The sequence below is a fragment of the Xiphophorus maculatus genome, chromosome 24 (assembly GCF_002775205.1).
Source record: "Xiphophorus maculatus strain JP 163 A chromosome 24, X_maculatus-5.0-male, whole genome shotgun sequence".
Classification (NCBI taxonomy): Eukaryota; Metazoa; Chordata; class Actinopteri; order Cyprinodontiformes; family Poeciliidae; genus Xiphophorus; species Xiphophorus maculatus.
Genome location: NC_036466.1, coordinates 10514324 through 10532372, shown reverse-complemented (window position 1 = coordinate 10532372; position 18049 = coordinate 10514324). Strand labels below are relative to the sequence as shown.

Here is an 18049-nt window from a genome sequence, read left to right as displayed (position 1 = left end):
TCCATATTACTTTGGTTCTGGTTCTGGTTGAGACAGAAAACAAAACTGTCCTGCAAAACCAACTTCTGAAAATAAAATGACAGGACTGCGTCAGTCAATTGTAACATCATAAAGTCATTACATATCGCCACGACCGCTTCAGCTGCGCAAATACCTGCAACCTGACGTGAGGAAGCCAGGAGTGATTACAGCAGATGTGTTGTGACACATAAAGCTCTGTGAGGTCTGATGTAACGTGACTTTAAGACAAGAGGACGTCTTAATGAGCTCAAACTGAAATACCTGCAGTGTAGGTTCTGTCCTAACACGTTATTAAATACGAGACGCTTCATTCCTTCAGGAAAACATCTCTACAAGCTGAAAACAAAATATTAAGAGAACGGTTTAGTTTCCTGTCATTACCAGGTGAATCAGATTTACTTTAGCGTTTAATTTACTCTCTCTGGCAGAAGCAGGAATCTTATTTCCCTGTAAATGAGTCCAAATGTGAACTGCATTTATTGTGGCTAAAGGATTTATAGAGCTTCAACGTTTTGGTAATGCAAAGTTTTTTTACTTGGGATTTTGTGTGAGAGAATATAAAAAAAACATTTCTTTAATTTCCCTGAACTGTTGACCGAGGAGAAGAAAATATTAAGAGTCCAAAGAAATTTAGCTAATTGTGTATTTCTCATTTATAGATCAACGCAGTTTTTTATCTTCTGATTAAGTCTGTCGCTATAAGCCAAACGTAGCAAACATAAGGTCCGGGGGCCAAATTCGGCCCCCACTAGGTGTTTATGTGACCCGTTAGACTCCATAGTGAGAGTGCTTTTGTTTTGGGCCAAAACAAGAACATGAATGCTCTTAAAGGGCCGGTTGTGATAAAATATGTTCACAAACTGCTAAAATATAAATTATTTCTTAAAATTAAATATTATTGAACATCTTCTCAGTTCCTCCGGGATCTTTACAATAAAAAAATCAAAGTGTTTGATACTATAATATTTCAAATATTTGTGCTTATTTATTACGGTAAATTTGACTTTTTATTACTCGCTGTAGATCCTGGACTATAATCTGACATTTCTGACAATCGTACTTAGAAGCATGAAATTATGTGTTAGCACAAAAAAAGTTCAGGGATTTGTTGGACTGACTGATATAAAAGAAACCCAAACATTTCCATTTGCTCCATTTATTGTTTTTCTCTTTTAATCAAAAACTGATGATAAAATCTTCAGTTTGGTGTTTTGGTCTCAACTGAACCTTTATCTGAAGGACTGTTTTGTTTACAGAGAATTCATAATTTATTGTTTTATTTATATTTAAAATATATTCCAGTTCCAATGTTAAATGTTCATAAGAATTTAAACTTTATTTAGAATGTTTTCTTTCCTTATATTACCTGAAAATGATCTCAAACAACCATATTATTTATCATAACTTCTGGGAGAATTTATTGTCCAGCAAAATTTTATATTGTAAAACACCTGCCTGCGCGGGAAAATGTCTTTTTATAAGTGAAACAAAAAAAAAAATCAATATTAACAATTATTTACTTAAAACAAGCTCCTGTTTATTTCTGAAAAGTTGCTTGTAAATTAGTTTTCTCTCATTTTAAATGTAATACAATGTTTGCAGTAGAAACTAAACAAAAATACTTGGTAAAATGTTTTTACAATGTAACATTTGATTTAGACGTTTCATTTTGTCCTGATAGGAGGAACCACAGAATAATATATAGTCATTCTTACAAAAGGGACTTTTCATATTTTATTTTATATATGAAGCCTACGAAACTTTATTAGTTGAAAACATAAATGTTACCAGCACTCATGTAAAGGTTTTACCTTGTGTAGCACTATTTGATGTTTATAATGTAGCAGTACTTAAAGCACTGAAGGACTAAATAGCTTCTGACATCAGAAAACTAAATTCGTCTGCTGGAGCTGTCGTCAGAAATCAATAAAACAATACAAGAGAGTAACTGTTTTCAATACTATGTATTTTTTAAAGAAGAAAATTAAACAAACAATACGAAACACAAAACATACATGGAAACCAAAATACAATAAATATATACACAATACTGCAGTTGATGTTCTAATGTGCACAGAGTCCTTCACTTTTCCCCGCTTGGTCAACACAGTGTCTGACCGACACACATTTAAAAGTCCATAGTTTGTTTATCCAGAAACTTTAAGGGAAAATGTCCAAGCGCAATTCAGCTCTGATGGAAAGGGTGAATAATGGGTAGTGTGTCTGTGTAATGAGAAGGAGGGGAAAGTTCATGGACCATCAAACTCCTACCAGACCAGTATGGAGTGAAATTCGGTTCTCCTGGCTCCAGCCAGATCTTAGAAGCTCGCCATCCTTTAACCCCAAAAAGGGGAAATCACCTGGCCTGTATTAAAATAAACAGGACCAGTCAATTACCAGCCGGCTAGTTAACTAGACTTGTTTCAGTTGTACACATAAATAAATGCAATTATACATAAATAAATGCAATTATATCTACAATCAATTATTTAAGACAAAGATATTTAACATTTATCACATCATCTTAAACACATATATTGCATTTAAAAGTTAGATTGTGTGTTTGATGATCACACAATTTGGCTATCACCATCAATATGTCAAACAAACAAAACATTCATGTTCACTACTCACCAAATCCTTTTAAAGATCAGTGCATGGCAGCTTCATGGCTCCAACCTCACTGGATATTCAGATCTACATGGTTTATATTGTGAGTTTTTTAAACAAAGTGCATACAAACAAAGAAAGAACCAATTGTTTGACAGCACAAACCTGCAGCTCCTTTGTCTCCAGCTCTCCCTCTCACAGCTGATTGGGAAAACTGGAGCAGGCCTGAAAAACCTACTTCAGGTGCAGTGATTGGCTGATTGCACTGTGTGACTGACTGTCACTCTAACCAATGAAGTAGCAAAGGTGGGACTAAGGCAGTTTTTACCCTGGGTTACACTTGCTTACTTTGTAAGTTAGATAGGAACAAAGTGAGAACTAGCTCTAAGCTTGTGGCTCCATAGCAAATTCCTACTAAGATGGCTGCCACTTAAAAAGTTCCCAGAAGTGTGATGTCACGCGAGAATTATGTATTAAACCCCAGGTTTCCTTGACTACGGCCTTCAGGTCATCTGCATTGCTCCTGTTGATAATACCTCTATGGGGTTCAGGTCAGATCAATCAACCGATCAATCAATTAATTGAAAGGTTATTGAAGCAGCTCTTGGTATCTTGGGCAGTGTGGGCCTGCTAGGAAATTAAATCAGCATCTCCGTAAAGCTTTTCAGCAGAAGGAAGCCTGAAGAACTCTGGGATGTCCTGGTAGATGTCCGAGTTGACTGTGGATTTCAGAAAACCCAGTGGACCAGAACCAGTAGATGATCCGGCACCCAGTCCGTCACCGACTGTGGAAACGTCACATTTGGCTTCAAAACTCTTAATGCGTCGACTCCAGCCTCAGTTAACTCCAGGTGAAGCCTCTTGGATGATGGCACACCTTCTTTTTTTTTAACCACATTTTTTTTCTTCCACTCAACTTTCTATAATAAGGTGGATGTCAGCACTTTGTGAACAAGTAGCTTCTTTAGCAACAAACCTTTTCGACCGCTACAAGAGAAAAGCCATTGCTATCTATAATAACTCTTTGAAGAATCTGAATTAATTCGAGTTACATCAACATTTAATTTCCTTTTGGAATCAATCAAGTAGATTTGATTTTATTTTAAATCCCTGACTGTTCTGAAAATTACACATATTACAAATCCATCCATACAAGTCTTCAAATAAATGGGTTGTGTTGTAATAATTTATGTCCCAAGTCATAAAAACAGAATAAAGTTGGGATAAAATGGGATTTTCTGCATTAAAAGCATTTTAAGATTTGATACAAATTTTAAACCAAAGGTGCAAATTAATTCATTCATTAGAAAGCAAATGCATCTCTACTTAACCACATTAACAAGCAGTTAAATTAAAGCGATGCTCAAGTTCCAGAGAACCACCACCAGAGGGCGCTCATTGCTAATTTATCAACAATAACTACTCTTGCTACTTTTTGCAATTTTTCCCTCAAAAGTTCTTCAAAATACGAGGTTTAAAATGAAATAGAGGTGGAAACTATGCAAAGAATCATGTTTTTTTTAAACAATAACAGTTTGTTAATTATTACTATAATCCTAAAAGACAAAAGAAGTGAATACAGGTTCCTATCTGTAGGAGATGTAAATAAATAAATACCTGCTGTGTGAAGGATTTACGTCAACATCTCCATCCAGATGAAGCTTTAAACATCGGTCCGTCAGCTGCTGCCGCTGCATCCGGGGCCACAGCTGCTGATTAGTCGCATCTTGTTTACACCAGGGGCCGAAGATTTGTGTGACCTAGTTGCTAAAAAAGCCCAGGAGGGAAAGAAAAGCGAACTGCGAAAACATGAGTTTACAAAGGTTTTAAGACACGTAAGGAAAAGAAGAGACAAAACAAACGTTTCAGGAAAAGCTGCGTATTGTTTAAAAACAGATTAATCAGTAATATGATAATTGATGAGCTAAATTTAATTTAAAAGCATCAGAAATCTAAAAATTAGCTAATTTGACATTTAGAAGGCTGGACGATGTGGCTGACAAACACAACCTATCTATCATTATTTATTAGCTTTTTGGTGTTAAATATCTAAAATGCTGCCAAACTGTTGGTTGACATTTACTACTTTATCCACAGTTTTCACTTTGCATGAAGTTTTAAGCAGTTATGAGGCGCAGTGACGCTGATCAAGAAGTTAGTAAGGAAAATATTTAAAATAAACAAGAAATTCCAAATATATTCCCAAATAGATTCTTGCTAATCAAAAGTTATGGCACACAGTTGTAGTACAGATCAGAGTTTTGACTTTTACTGATCTAACATGAGGAGATTAAGGTACTAAAAGGTGATGCTATGCTTTCCAAATACATTAAAAGAAAGTTGAGTGGAAGGAAAACATGAAACGACTAATGTTTTGTGAAGCAAAGCCAGAGTTTCAAGCACAAACTTTAAGACCGTAAACTGTTGTACGTTTTACAAGTAAATAAGATTCTCACAATATTAAAAATAATTTATTAAGATGCAAAAGTAAATATATTCATTTACTTTGAAATTTTGTTGGATGTTTCTTAGTTATTAGTGATTAATTACACCAGTGGATGTAAAGGATTTTTAAACCATAATGTTCTTTTTTTACATTGGACAGAAAGTTTTCCATGTTGATTCTTCAAATCCAGAGTCCAGGGAACCTTTGACCGCTTCACTGAGAACATGTCCGACGTTTAAAGAGTGGAAAATATCAGGAAGTGATTCGGCTAATGTGATTGGCTGCTTGAGTCTTTGTCGTCGTTGCGAGGTAAACCGAGCAGCTCCTCAATCTTCTCCTGGTCCCTATTGGTTTCTTCTGGCCGAACGTTGTTCAAACTGTCGATCAGCTCATCGGTCAGCTGCAGGCGGGCCGACCTGATCGGGTCAACACAGAAAACACAGGCTTAGGGTTTCGTACGCATGTGAAGTCAACCTACTGGGCCTGAGACAAACACGCAAGAGTGAAAATCTTCATCCACTCTTATGTGTGAATATTTTCCTTACCATTCTGCGAGTTTGAGTTCGTAAAGCTCTCGTCGTTCTCGCCGTCTCCGCTCTCTAAAGGTTTCTCCTGTCAGAGACTGCAAGCCGATGATCATGGCACCTGCAGGAATCCTGTGGAGAGATGCATTTTAATTAAAATATGGTGAATAATGATATGGTGTGTTTGTAGAAAAAATAATAAAAGGAAACTCAGTGCTAAAAGGGCATAATTATGTATTTTCCAGCCACATTGTATCTTTTTATTTACATTGCATGCTTTTATAAAAATGTTATATATATGAAACATGACTTAAAAAATTTTTACTGCCCCTTTAAGAACCCTATTTTATTGTTTCCTTTCTGTTTAAACCAAAACCACGTGATATCGCATATTAAAACAATGAATTTGAAATGAACATTTCATTATAAGAGCAAGTAAACACCCAGACTTCTCTTTTCACCTCTCTTCCTTCTCCACCATGAATGTCGGGAGCTTTAAGCGGAGCTCTGGAGCGTGATGCGATGCAGTCGGCTACCTCCCATAACTCCTCAGCCCCGTTTCCACCTCACCTACTTCACATCAAACGCTCCAGGTGGCTGCCCGCTCGGGCACAGAGAGCCGAGGACGCAGCAGGCCTGAGCCAACGCAACAATAACTACAAACAATCCATCCTCCGGTTAAACCTTTAATTCACAACCTGCTTCAACCTGAGTGAAGTCGGCAACAAAAATGTAAATCAGAAGACGGGAGTGAAGGAGGATACGCTAATGATGTCCATGTTGAGGGGGCAGATGATGCTTTGGCTGGCGTTTTTTACTCTAGTACCCAAAAAAATATGGCCAACTGCAGTGCAGATGAGTCCCTCTGGCAGCGGGAGCAGACATGGAGGCAAAGCTGCAGCTGGGCAGCAGAGGGCTGCCGAGGGGCGCAGCTGGCTGCCAGAGCGCCGTCTGCTCTCAAGCAAAAACTGTTCACAAGCGCGAGTGGAAATACGACAAGCAAGGGATGAAAACACTCCGTTACAAGTATTCGTCTAAGAACAACACAGTTTTGCAGTTGCGGTGTTGCCACTAAATAAAAAATTACATTAAATGTGATAAGTTATTAAAAACAGTTACATGAGATTTTCAGAGGAAACATTGAGGCGCTGGAGCGACAAGCGTTTTGGGGAAATTATAGTCGGCCATTTTACAGAAGAGCGCTGGATTCAACTCAACTTTTTATAAACCGCGACAAAAAGCCTCATAATCCAACAACTTCCTGTCGTCTTCTTTGTCGTTTCTGCCAGTAGTAAAATCCTGCTGTTGATCACATGACTTGTGTGATGCAAAAAGAGTTTCAATCGCCGTTTTGTGAAATACATCTACTACGATACAGCTAAATTCTCAAAAACCTTTTAGAATAACAGAAAATAATACATTTTATTGATCTCAAGGGGAAATTGCATAATAGTGCAGAGAAGATTTAAGTTGCTCTGAGTTGGGCGTTGTAAAGTTTGGTTTTTGTGTTTTTTATCACCAATTAGTGCACACAGAACAAATATTACTTTCCAACAAATTAGTGCAAAATAACCAGTAAGGGAATAAACAGAAATAAAACCAAAAAAAGGGAAAGAACACAAATTATGTCACAACAAAAACAATTAAATTACTTAACATAAGTGAGTTATATGTGTGTGTATGTGTGCATATTTCCTTCAATTTTAGCAGTTATTTTTGATTTCCTTTATTATTTTCCCATTTTAAATGTTCCTGGATCAACCTGGGGACACAGATATTTTGTATAGAAGTAAAAATGAGAGGGAGAGAGAGAATAAATAGATAAGTAAATAAATAAAAGAATATACCAGAAAAGAAGAATAAATAACTAAAAGTCTGATGATTTCCTGTGGTGCATTTTAGTAAAAGGAGTCTCAAATTTGATGTGTTTCCTTTAAGCAAATTCATTTTTTACAGTAAATGGAAACACAGCTACAGGGTTTTCTTGCTGGTTGTTTGAGGAAACACATTTTTCACATCTACAGACTGAATTATTTGTCCTTTCTTCTTCTTTGTGTCAAGTTAAAAACATTGTGAAACGGGAAGCGGCTCTAACCCCAGCACGGCTCCGATGACGCTCCCAGCCAGCAGGCCTCTCAGGCCCAGGTTCAGCCTGAAGAGGCCGACCGTGACAGCTGCACACAGAGAGAGAGTTTCATCATCAGTCACCGCTTCTTTTATTTAAACGCTGAGTGACGTAAAAACTGATTTCAATATGAATTTATGCAACAGTGGATGGTTTTATTTTGACGTTAGATCAGATAAACGAAGCAAATCACCTCCAGCTGCAACGTAATTACTGACAGCGTCTTTGTTTCTGTACACAGACAGGCCGGTGCTGACGGAGCTAAAGCAGAGAGGAGTGAACAGAGTCACAAACTGAACACAAAATGTCTGTTATAACCCATCAGTTAGTTAGTTTTCCTCATTATTTATCACACATTATCTTGGTAAAGCATTTACAGCTCTTGAATTTTTCAATATTTTGTCGCAATACAACAAAAAATGCATTTAATTGTAATTTTAATGCAGCAGTTTTGCAGCAAAAGGGTGAAGTTTGTAGAAAAATTGCTTGCAAGTTTCATTACGATAAATTGTCCCAAACGTTACAGCGATAAACGATATTGTCATTTTGATACTATTTTCAGATAATATAATGCTAAGTAAAACAGATTCTCAAAGATCAATAAGCTTTAGATTCTAATGAATATTTAACACTGGAACTGGAAAACATTTTAAATATCCAAAATAAATAAACAAAACAACAAATAAAATGAGTTATAAAGTATAAATCGTCTTTCAAAAAACGACCGAGACAAAAGCAGCAGACTGAAGAGTTTTATCACCCAGTTTTTAGAAAAAGAAAAAAACAATAAATCATGCAATTGGAAATTATGGACATTGTTCTAATTTATTATGCGATTCATTAATTTATCGCAACAGGCCTACTTTGTTTCATTTAGAGAAACAAATGTTTACAGATACTTTAATTGTTCTTGTTAGATTTTTTTATTTCAACCAGCAACCATGAAGTTTGCAAAAATAACTTTTTGAAGGTAGATTTTAATAAACACTGAAAAAGGAGAAGAGTCCTGCAGGATTTAACTAAAAATCGATTTCCTTCTTTGTGAATAAACCCTCAGGTGTTACGAAATGATCCACTTATTCTGCTCACCTGAACAAAGTGACTATAACAGAAACTCTCCAGCTCCATCTCCAGCCGTACCGTAGAAAACCTCGGATCGCTGCGTTGTGAGCGGAGCGCTAAGAGGAAACACAACAACGATGCTTTTTACCCGTCACTGCAAAAATCACAGATTATGACGTCTTAAAAATACACTTTCTTATTAATCTTGCAGCAATTTCCTGGCGAAATTATGTGGAGAAGTTGAGAGATTCATAAAATCTCCCCTAAAGATGTTCAGACGATCAAAACCGATCAGTCAGGATGGTTCACACACTTACCACTGCTTCCACGCGACTCGTGTACAGCTCCGCCTGGCTGATCTGGATGTACCGCTGCCTGGCGAGGCGCGCGGCTGGCAGGCCGCCGTACAGGAAGCCGGTGAACGCTCCCAGAATGCCGCACTTCATCACGGTGATCACCTCCTCTGGGGGTCTCTGCCTCTCACTACAATCAGAAAAGAAAAAAATCGTCCAGAAATTAATCGATTCTCGAAATAATAATCAACTAGTTTAGTAATTGATTAATCGCTAAATAGAGTATAGAGACTTAAAGACACTACACATTCAGAACAGAAAACTTTAAAAAAATAAAATATATATATTTTGCATTAAAGAGAAAAACATATTTGTCTGCAAATCCGTTTTATCCAAGAAAACTTGGTTCAAATTCACTAAAAAATTTGGGCAATACTTAAAAAATGAGATGACATGTTTGTTTATTTACATCTTTTAATGTATTTCCAACATTCTTTAAAAGGATTAATGAAAAATCTGTAGCATGTGCCAATTTATTGCTCTCTGATTAATCGTCAGAATAATCAATAACCTTCCACCAGATTTCCCCAGAATCTTTTAAACTCAAAAAGTCAAATTTCTCCTCCATATTAAAAAAAGAGTTGAAGGAAAGACGCAAGGAATCAAATAAGGAAGGAAAGGCAACATGAAGGATGCAAAAAAGCAGAAGGAAAGTTCAAAATAAAAATAGAGGGATGCAGGAAGAATGAAAAGAATAAAAGATACCAGAAAGGAAAGGAGGGCAAGACAGGAAGCAGGAAGAACATGAGAAACGAAGGAAGAAAGGAAATCTATGACTTATATAGCATTAAAAAAATGGTGGCAGCATCATGATAAGTGATTTTTAAAATAAGAGTTATAATCCTTATTTATTATAAACACAAAGTCTCTCTGTGTTTTTCTGCATAACCCACAAATATGTTCGGTATGCTTCTGTGAAAACCCTGATGTGATTATTTTATGATTATGAATTCACAAAAAGAGTCCTGTCCATTTAAATAATGCTAACAGACAACAAAACCACAAAATAATCAAACAGAGTGAAAACAGACTGACTCTCGATCAAAGAGGTCCCTGATGCGCTGCCATCCCGTATCTGGAAATTCTGGCTTGCCGATGATCTTTGGCAGAAAACCGGCTGCAGGACTAGTGGAGGAGGAGGAGGAGGAGGAAGAGGAGGAGGAGGAGAAGGAAGAGGAGGAGGGGGGCGTCTGCCCAGCAGCCACATCAGCTGCATCCACCCTGGGGAGCAGAAAGCAGAAGAAGCGAGGCATGGCGGTCTGGACGAGGCCCTGGAACGGGCCGGTGCTCATCAGGCCCCGGAGGCTGGAGTCTGTCTGAGCAGGACGAGGCTCGATCTCTGGCTGCAGCAGAACCAGAAACACTCAGTTACGCAACGAGAACGAGCTAAATGAGAGCAGAAAACATGAAAAATCTGCAATGTATCCAAGCCTACTGGCAGAAGTGGACAGTAAATGGATATTTTAGACATTAGCGCTTCTTAATGAAGCTTTAAAATTCTGTGGTTCAACATTATTTGCTCCTTAGTGTGTGCTTACACAGAGAATAACATTACTCTCCCGCACATTTCTCCTAAAATATGATATTTTATGTTTCTCTATCGTATAAAATCCCAGCAAAATGCATTAAGGTTTGTGGTTGTAACTTGAAAACATAAAGGAAAACAAAATAAATAGTAAATAGTATAACAAATAGCTATTTTATTGCTTAAAATTTTAGATAAGCTAGTCAGAAAATTCGCTCTGTGCTAATAAATAAATAAATAAGTTAATTTCCATCAAAATTAAACATTTTTTAAACATTAATTTCAAAATGTTTCTAGAAAAACAACAAAATTTCTTCAAATAGTTCAAAGCTTGAAACTATGAAATTTCCCAGTTTTTTTCTCAAAATGTATGATATTAAAAGTCTATGAGTTTTTTTCTAGCAAATGTTCAACTTTTAAAATTCAAAAATTTCTATGTTTTTACAAGAAACATTTGGGGTTAATCTCAAATTTTGAGTTTTTTTTCTAGCAGATTTTCAACTTTAGAAACTGGGAAATTTTGAAGGCTTTCATATATAAAAAAAATTAAGATTAATGTGAAATTTTCTGATTTTTTTCTAGCAAATTTTCCACTTTTCTAATTCAGAAATGTTTAAGGTTTTTTTTCTCAAGCAAATGTTCAACTTTTGAAACTCAGAAATGTTTACGTTTTTTTTTTCAAGCTAATTTTAAACTTTTGAAAATCAAAAATTTCCATGTTTTTAATAGAAAATTTCTGGGATTAATCTCAAAATTTGAGGGTTTTTTTTTTCTAGCACAATTTCTACTTTAGAAACTCAGAAATTTTCAAAACATTTTTCCACTTTTCAAATTCAGAAATGTAACATTTTTCTTTAAGAAACTTTTCTTCTTCCCAGCAGCTGTTAAATCTGTAACCATTACTGCTAGTAACAAACTCAAAAGGTCTTCACATCTTGTGGTTGTTAGCAGGGTTTATCCTTAACTGCCCCAATTTCTTGTAATCTATTTATGGAAAAATACAGTTTGTACACTTCTTAAAATTTCACATTTCTCTTAGCATATAATATTTTATGAACTGTATAGTAATATTTTCTATAAATGGTAAGTTTACCTTTATTGTACAGTTTCTTATTATTTTACTTTACCTTAGTTTGAATATGCATGCTTTGGTTTACCTTCATCTCACCTGAATTTCCCCAATTTGGGACAATAAATTATTATATTTCTATTCCACCACTACATAAAAATGAACTGCTACAATTAAGAAAATAAATCCACTTTTACTCTAAATACATTTTAAATCTGATTTTGCTACCTCTGTGTTTCTATTTAGCTACAGTAGCAGTTTCTAATCAACACCAGGTCAAACTGCTGCGTGAGAAAAATGCTACATTATCCCGTATTGTAACGTAAAAACACAATTTGTCTTTACAAACAAAAACATAAATGCTTTAACTCGTAACTTTTTATAAGACACTTACATAGTCTAGCCAATTGCGCTGCTAAGCTATCTGGGTGCTAGCTTCCCATTAGCTTCATCTATGAAGGTTGAGATGCGGCCGCGGAGGGATTCAGCAGCAGGAAAATGTGGGTCTTATTTACTGGAGACGTCCGGAAAACACGAACATGAATGACAGTGTTTCTCCTCTCACATGTGTCCTTCTGACGGTCATCGTCATCCCACACTGACTTTCTGAAAGCTCAACTACTACAGCAGCAAAACAACCTCTGACTCGGCTCAAGAAACATGCAGTGACCGGAGAGCAGCGCCCCCTGGTGGCCGGAGTGTTAAACGGATCCCTACCGCAGCAACAACCTTCATGCTAAAATATAAAATATTAGAGTAGTTTGGTGTAGTTTTGAATTAAAATTTCTTACTAAACTTACAATTAAACAAAACTAACTTTTAAGCAAGACACAGAAACTTGCATTATGCAAATTATCCCTTTTAATTAGTAAAAAAGCACCAGTTTCATTCCTTTATTTCACATCTTTCCCATATTATAAGTGCAATATTTTGCCAGTACTGATTTTGTAATAAATATTGAGGAATTGACTTAAAACAATCTCCTATATCTTTCTGAAAAGTTACCTTTGAGTGAGTTTTTCTTTCTACTTCAAGTGTATTACGATATCTAGATAAAAATTCTCTGTAAGATATTGTGTTTTTTCAGTTTAAGTTTACAACATCCCGTTTAAATAATTGAGTTTATTCACTAAAAACACATCATGAGAAAAAACATTGGCCATTTGACTAATTTTTACATATTCAATAAAGTTCTGGACAGCACTTTAAAATGTTTTAGTCGTGATACAACTTTCAAAATAGAGGATGGGAAAGTATATTTTAAGTGGTTGCAGATTGGTTGAAATTTTATTTTGCCTAAAAAAAAATAAAACAAATAACACGCAAAGTAAAATGAAAAGTGATTTTTGACACCAATCTAAAAAGAAACAAAAGAAGCAAAGTCAGGTTGAAAGTTGTTTTTCATATTTTATTGTAATGAAAGAAACTTTGAAGCCAACCATGATTATGTTCAGACCATGATCAGAGCATCTTTTTTTGATTTCTGATCACAAATTAGCCATAATGTGAAACAATTTCACAAACTAATTAACCTAACGTGTGTTTAGCTGACAGGACAGTACGAATACTACAACATATTCAGTAAAATCCTGGTAAACAACAACCCTGATACTGTTTATTATTTAAAAAAAACATAAAATGTTATAAAAAATGCCAATATGGAAACTATTGGTATCTTTTGACACTTTGTGAAAAAGGAAACACTATTCTTCAAGTTCTAAAAACCTGCCAAAAATAGCAGTTAGATTCATTTTTAAAAATTATCAACAGTTTGCTTGAAATCTTTCATTTTTCCACCTTTTCACCTTTTTGATTACAAGACAGACACTGAAGATCACGACAATGTGAATCCTGGTGGTGGCAGCATTATGCTGATAATTGCTTGAGATAAATACTGATAGAAACCTCGCTGAGATCAAGTACTTCCTGTTTACAGTTCCTTTTTTTGTCTCTAAACTGTGTTTTCATTTTTATTTTTGAGCTGTTGTTGCAGAAATTAGCTGCACAAATAAACTTGATTTAAAAATCTAGAAATAGAAAACAGAAAATTATCTCATACTGTAGATGTGCAAGCCCTCTACTGGCCGTTTAGAGAACTGTCTATAAAATACATGAAAGATCTGGACCAAGTTTTGAAACTGTGATTTTGTCCCCAAAAATGAGAATCAATACAAATAAACGATTCAATAAAAATTCGTACCACAGAAAATACAATCATAATTGTTGATTCTCCTTCGTATCAGAGTTTAAAGCTCCGTTTTGATGGATTTCTGGACAATCTGTTTGTAGTTGCTCCTCCGTTTGGGTTTGTAGGTGAGCAGCTGGCTGAACTCGGTCAGGAGTTTCTCCCAGTAACACGTGATTTCTCCCATTTGAAGGTGGTTCAGGATGAACTCCTGACCTCTGTGAGGAGAAAAGTTGCTCAGTATACGTATTTCCTTAATTAGACCCACATGTAATTATCAAACATTTTCAGTTACCTGGAGGCGATATCTTGTGCGACAGAATCGTTTTCTTTAACAAACTGAAGCAGCTCTCTGCAAACACAGGATGTGACATCACTATTAAAGAGAGTTTTACTGTATTTGTGTCTCTTTCCCCAATAATATGTATAAAATAACAAAGTACCTAACGTCAGATAAGTCCTGTTTGACCGGGACGAAGTGGACCCAGGGTTTGAGCTGAGGGTAGAAAAACTCCTGCCAGTCGTCGCCCACATGAAACACCAACGAGCCGCAGAGGAAGAGATGTTTGAGGCGAAAACTCGCCGCCACACCCCGGAAGTTAAATAAATATCTAGCAGAAAACACCAAACAGTCCATTCAGACAATTATTTCAGTGATTGTACCGTTTATGCTCTTAAAAAAAGATGCTTACTTGTATTTACAGTGATCTACCAGAGGGATTTCTTTAGCTGGAGGTCTGCCGAGTGTGTCCTAAAACACAGAAAACTAAAGGGTAAACAGCAGATCTTAACGCAGAGGCGCCGGATTCGGTGTGGCTGCATGTCGGACCTTTTCGGACCTCCAGGCCTGGTTCTTGGTGTACTCAGCATCCACCAGATCTGGAGCTTCTCTGGACAGAAGGATGAGTGGGTCGCGCTCAGCGCTGGTTCTACAGAAAGAAAAAAACAAAACACAAGATGACTTGGACATCTTTTCTTTCCATGTTGAAATCACAAACTTCACTGGATTCTATTTTGTAAAGACAAACACAAATCTGTTCTGGATACATTCAAACACTTTTTAAATTTAAGCTCCTGAAAAAACCATCAAGCATCCTGGATGGAGAAAGCAAATATTCCTTACCTGGAGCCTCTGAAGAATCCTCTGGTCTCTTTCTTCTTCCAAGGCCACTGAGCTGCAGACCTAAAGGTCAGAATTACTTTTCGTGTCGCATCTCAGGAAAATGAACAAACAACACAGTTTGCTTCCAAAAACACCAAAATTATTCTGAAGCTGGTCTCATTTCCCTATGATTTTTAAGTAAGCACATTACTGACACCTAGTGGCCGATTTGAGACACAACCGATCTCAAGGAACTTAAAATAAATTAAAATATAATTTATATTTAATGTATTTTAAGTACGAAAATGAACGTCAATAGACCTGATATGACTAATTTTCTTTTGCTTGTGATAAATTGTCCCAGAAGTTTTTTCAATTGTTGTTTTGAGACAATTTTTAAGGAAGATAATGTTAATAATGAAAGAACGCATATTCAAAGAACAATAAACTTTAAATTCTAATCAACATTTAACTCTGGAACTGGAAAAAAAATTTAAATATCCAAAATAAATAAACAAAACAACAAGTAAATTAATTATGAAGTCACTGTAAACAAAATTGTCCTTTAAAAAAAGGTCTAGTTGAGACCACAGCAGCAGATTCAAGACTTTTATCATCCAGGTTTTGGTAGAGAAAGAAAAACAACAAATCATAAAAATGGAAATTATTGAGCCCTTTTTAAATGATCATGAATAAATGAGCGTGTGTTGTGTGAATTATATTTACCTTTATATTAAGTTTAATATTCAAAATAAAAAGTGTTTTATCGTACTTTTTCAGATCATCTCTCATCAGATCCCATCTGCCCAGTCCGGTGGGGTATATGGGCCACACGGCGGGCCCGCCTTCCCAAAACGTCCACGCCGGATACATGATGTCCAGATAGTCTGGCGTCTAAAAACAAAACATGTTTAACTCACAAACGCTTCAGCGTCTTCAAACGACAAACACTGGCCAGATACTGACCTTACTGAACGAGAAGACGGGCAGAATCGGTTGCACCCAGTTGGGCACCTGAGGGTAATCTCTCACATTCACCACCATCTCCACGTCAGGCAACCTGTCCACAACCTCCAGGATGAAATGCTCCACTCCACTGCACCTAAAAAACACAAGAAACCAGATTTAGGAAAGTTTTCACATTAATAAAACCCTAAAACACAGTATTTATGTAAATAAACAGACACTTTTCATGCACCTTGCAGGGAACATGCAGTTGTGCTCTCGGTACAGCTTGTGTCCGATGACCTGGTAGTGGGTGCCCACACCTTTCTGGACCATGGTTGCCATGACATCCTGAGAGATTCCCCTTTCAAAAGGCTTCAGGTCATGATGGAGGACACTGAGATACAAGTTAGGGGAAAAAAAGAAAACACACCACATATTTTATATATTTCCCTTATTTATAAATCTATATTCCATTGATGTTACTCACCCAAGATGGCAGCTGCAGTTAACAGGGTTACATGTTTTGTATCCTTTAACAGCTTCTGAGACTTTTTCTTGTATTTCCTTCCACGTGTTTTCTAAAAAAAAAAAAAAAACAGAAATTTGAGGCCGATGTTGTCAGTTTACACTTTAACTTTTGTATTCCGGTCTCGTGATTTCCCAGTTTGCCACGTTACATTACCTGAGTCAACTAAGGTAAAATGTTTAAACCAGCCACCACTGTAAAACTTTATAATATTCAAAGATATGTTCTCAAACTGCTAATATTTTTCATTTCTACACTTTGAGCTAATTTCAAAAGAGAGAAATATGAGCAGAGTCAGAGAGAAGCACAAATAATATATGCTAATAGTAGCTATCAAAATAGAAACTCAGATTGTTCTAGATGTAAAAACGGAACCTTTAAATTTTTCCTCATTTAAAATACAGATTTTGAGGACAGACTCTTTTTCTATTCTACAATAAATCCAGTTTGAATGAAAAGTAAATTAAAATCAACAGACCTCGATGTAGCAAATATATTCAGAAACTTCCCACATGTTAAGTAAATACTACAATGTAATAAAGGTGAATTTATAGTGGAAATACTTGCTGCAAACTTAGCAACAAAGTTGCTCGAACAGCTAGCTTCCAGGCAGCTAGCTTCCTATGCTAATTGATCGATGACTCCGTGATCAAAAGTTATCGCGAGGCGCCGCAGCGAGATTAAATGAGACTGTCCAAACCTTTTCTCTGTCTTTACGGTAACTTTAAATGCGTCTTACCAGCCGAACAGAAGCCGTAAACTTGAAGCAGCAACAAAAAGCCCCTCAGAAACCAGCGCTCCATTTCCCGCTATCCTCCAGCTCTGTCTGAGAACAAAGCAGCAATCTGCGCTCTGTTAGTTCTGCCTGAGTACGGTCACTATGGTAACGCGCACTGGAAGAAGGAAGCTTTAAAGGGACATACCCACATTATTCACTATGCCGATGCATGAATTATATGGAGGGTCAGAAGTGACAAAATAAAACAAATACACCATTTAGACATTTCTTTTAAGCAAAATTTTATTTTCATTTGGGTTTTAATCTCTTTAATTCATTTATTTTTAATCCACTGCAATTCCTTGTTTTGTTTTTGCTCTTTAAGATCTAAAGATATAAATAAAATCTATTATTATTCAATCACTCAATTATTAAATAAACAAATGTTAGAATTTATTTTTTTATAGACAATTTATATTAATTTAGTCCCTTTTAAGCCTCTGTAGATTTAAATGACAGCTTTTTCACCTGTTCACTTCAGATTTATTCAAGTCCTGAATGTTGGTTTCCCGAATTAAGAGAAAAACAAAAAAATGTAAAAAAGTAAAAGAGAATAAGGTGTGCTAAAAAAAGAAAGATCTAAATTGACAATAGGAAGAGTACAGCAATTAACATCATCAGTCTACAGTTACCAGTAAAATATGAAACAAATGAAAACGGAAAGCAGTATTACCATATATTCTAAAAATTAAAAAAAACTATTTTCTCTTCTTTATTTTTACCATTCTTCCATAAAATAGTTTTGTGGACGTCACAATCAGGCATCCTTAGTGTT

At 36.0% G+C, this 18049-nt stretch overlaps 2 protein-coding genes across 2 annotated transcripts; both read right to left on the bottom strand.

The window, feature by feature from the left end:
* Window positions 1–5086: 5086 nt before the first annotated feature.
* On the bottom strand, window positions 5087–12392 carry timmdc1 (translocase of inner mitochondrial membrane domain containing 1). The gene is made up of 8 exons (XM_014474118.2): window positions 12130–12392; window positions 10177–10484; window positions 9106–9271; window positions 8816–8904; window positions 7920–7987; window positions 7697–7775; window positions 5623–5733; window positions 5087–5493 (listed from the first exon to the last, which is right to left on the bottom strand). The coding sequence occupies exons 2-8, from the start codon at window positions 10431–10433 to the stop codon at window positions 5346–5348; spliced, it is 918 nt and encodes a 305-aa protein (XP_014329604.1). The 5' UTR covers window positions 10434–10484; window positions 12130–12392; the 3' UTR covers window positions 5087–5345.
* A 744-nt stretch (window positions 12393–13136) lies between these two features.
* poglut1 (protein O-glucosyltransferase 1) lies at window positions 13137–17345 on the bottom strand. Its single transcript, XM_005813108.2, has 11 exons — window positions 17236–17345; window positions 16458–16548; window positions 16221–16364; window positions 15989–16124; window positions 15795–15916; window positions 15044–15103; window positions 14750–14849; window positions 14613–14671; window positions 14364–14531; window positions 14216–14272; window positions 13137–14138 (listed from the first exon to the last, which is right to left on the bottom strand). Exons 1-11 carry the CDS (start codon window positions 17297–17299, stop codon window positions 13982–13984), a joined length of 1158 nt encoding a protein of 385 aa, XP_005813165.1. The 5' UTR covers window positions 17300–17345; the 3' UTR covers window positions 13137–13981.
* Between the last annotated feature and the right edge of the window lie 704 nt (window positions 17346–18049).

Excerpts from the sequence above, each read along its gene's own strand:
- timmdc1 (XM_014474118.2), bottom strand. The coding sequence starts at position 10,433 with ATGAGCACCGGCCCGTTCCAGGGCCTCGTCCAGACCGCCATGCCTCGC. Across the intron at positions 8,905-9,105 it reads CGAGTCGCGTGGAAGCAGTG|CGCTCCGCTCACAACGCAGC; the intron begins GTAAGTGTGTGA and ends GTTTCCTCTTAG. Across the intron at positions 7,776-7,919 it reads TAATTACGTTGCAGCTGGAG|CTGTCACGGTCGGCCTCTTC; the intron begins GTGATTTGCTTC and ends CTCTGTGTGCAG.
- poglut1 (XM_005813108.2), bottom strand. The coding sequence starts at position 17,299 with ATGGAGCGCTGGTTTCTGAGGGGCTTTTTGTTGCTGCTTCAAGTTTAC. Across the intron at positions 16,549-17,235 it reads TTACGGCTTCTGTTCGGCTG|AAAACACGTGGAAGGAAATA; the intron begins GTAAGACGCATT and ends TTTTTTTTTTAG. Across the intron at positions 14,273-14,363 it reads CAGGACTTATCTGACGTTAG|AGAGCTGCTTCAGTTTGTTA; the intron begins GTACTTTGTTAT and ends CTGTGTTTGCAG.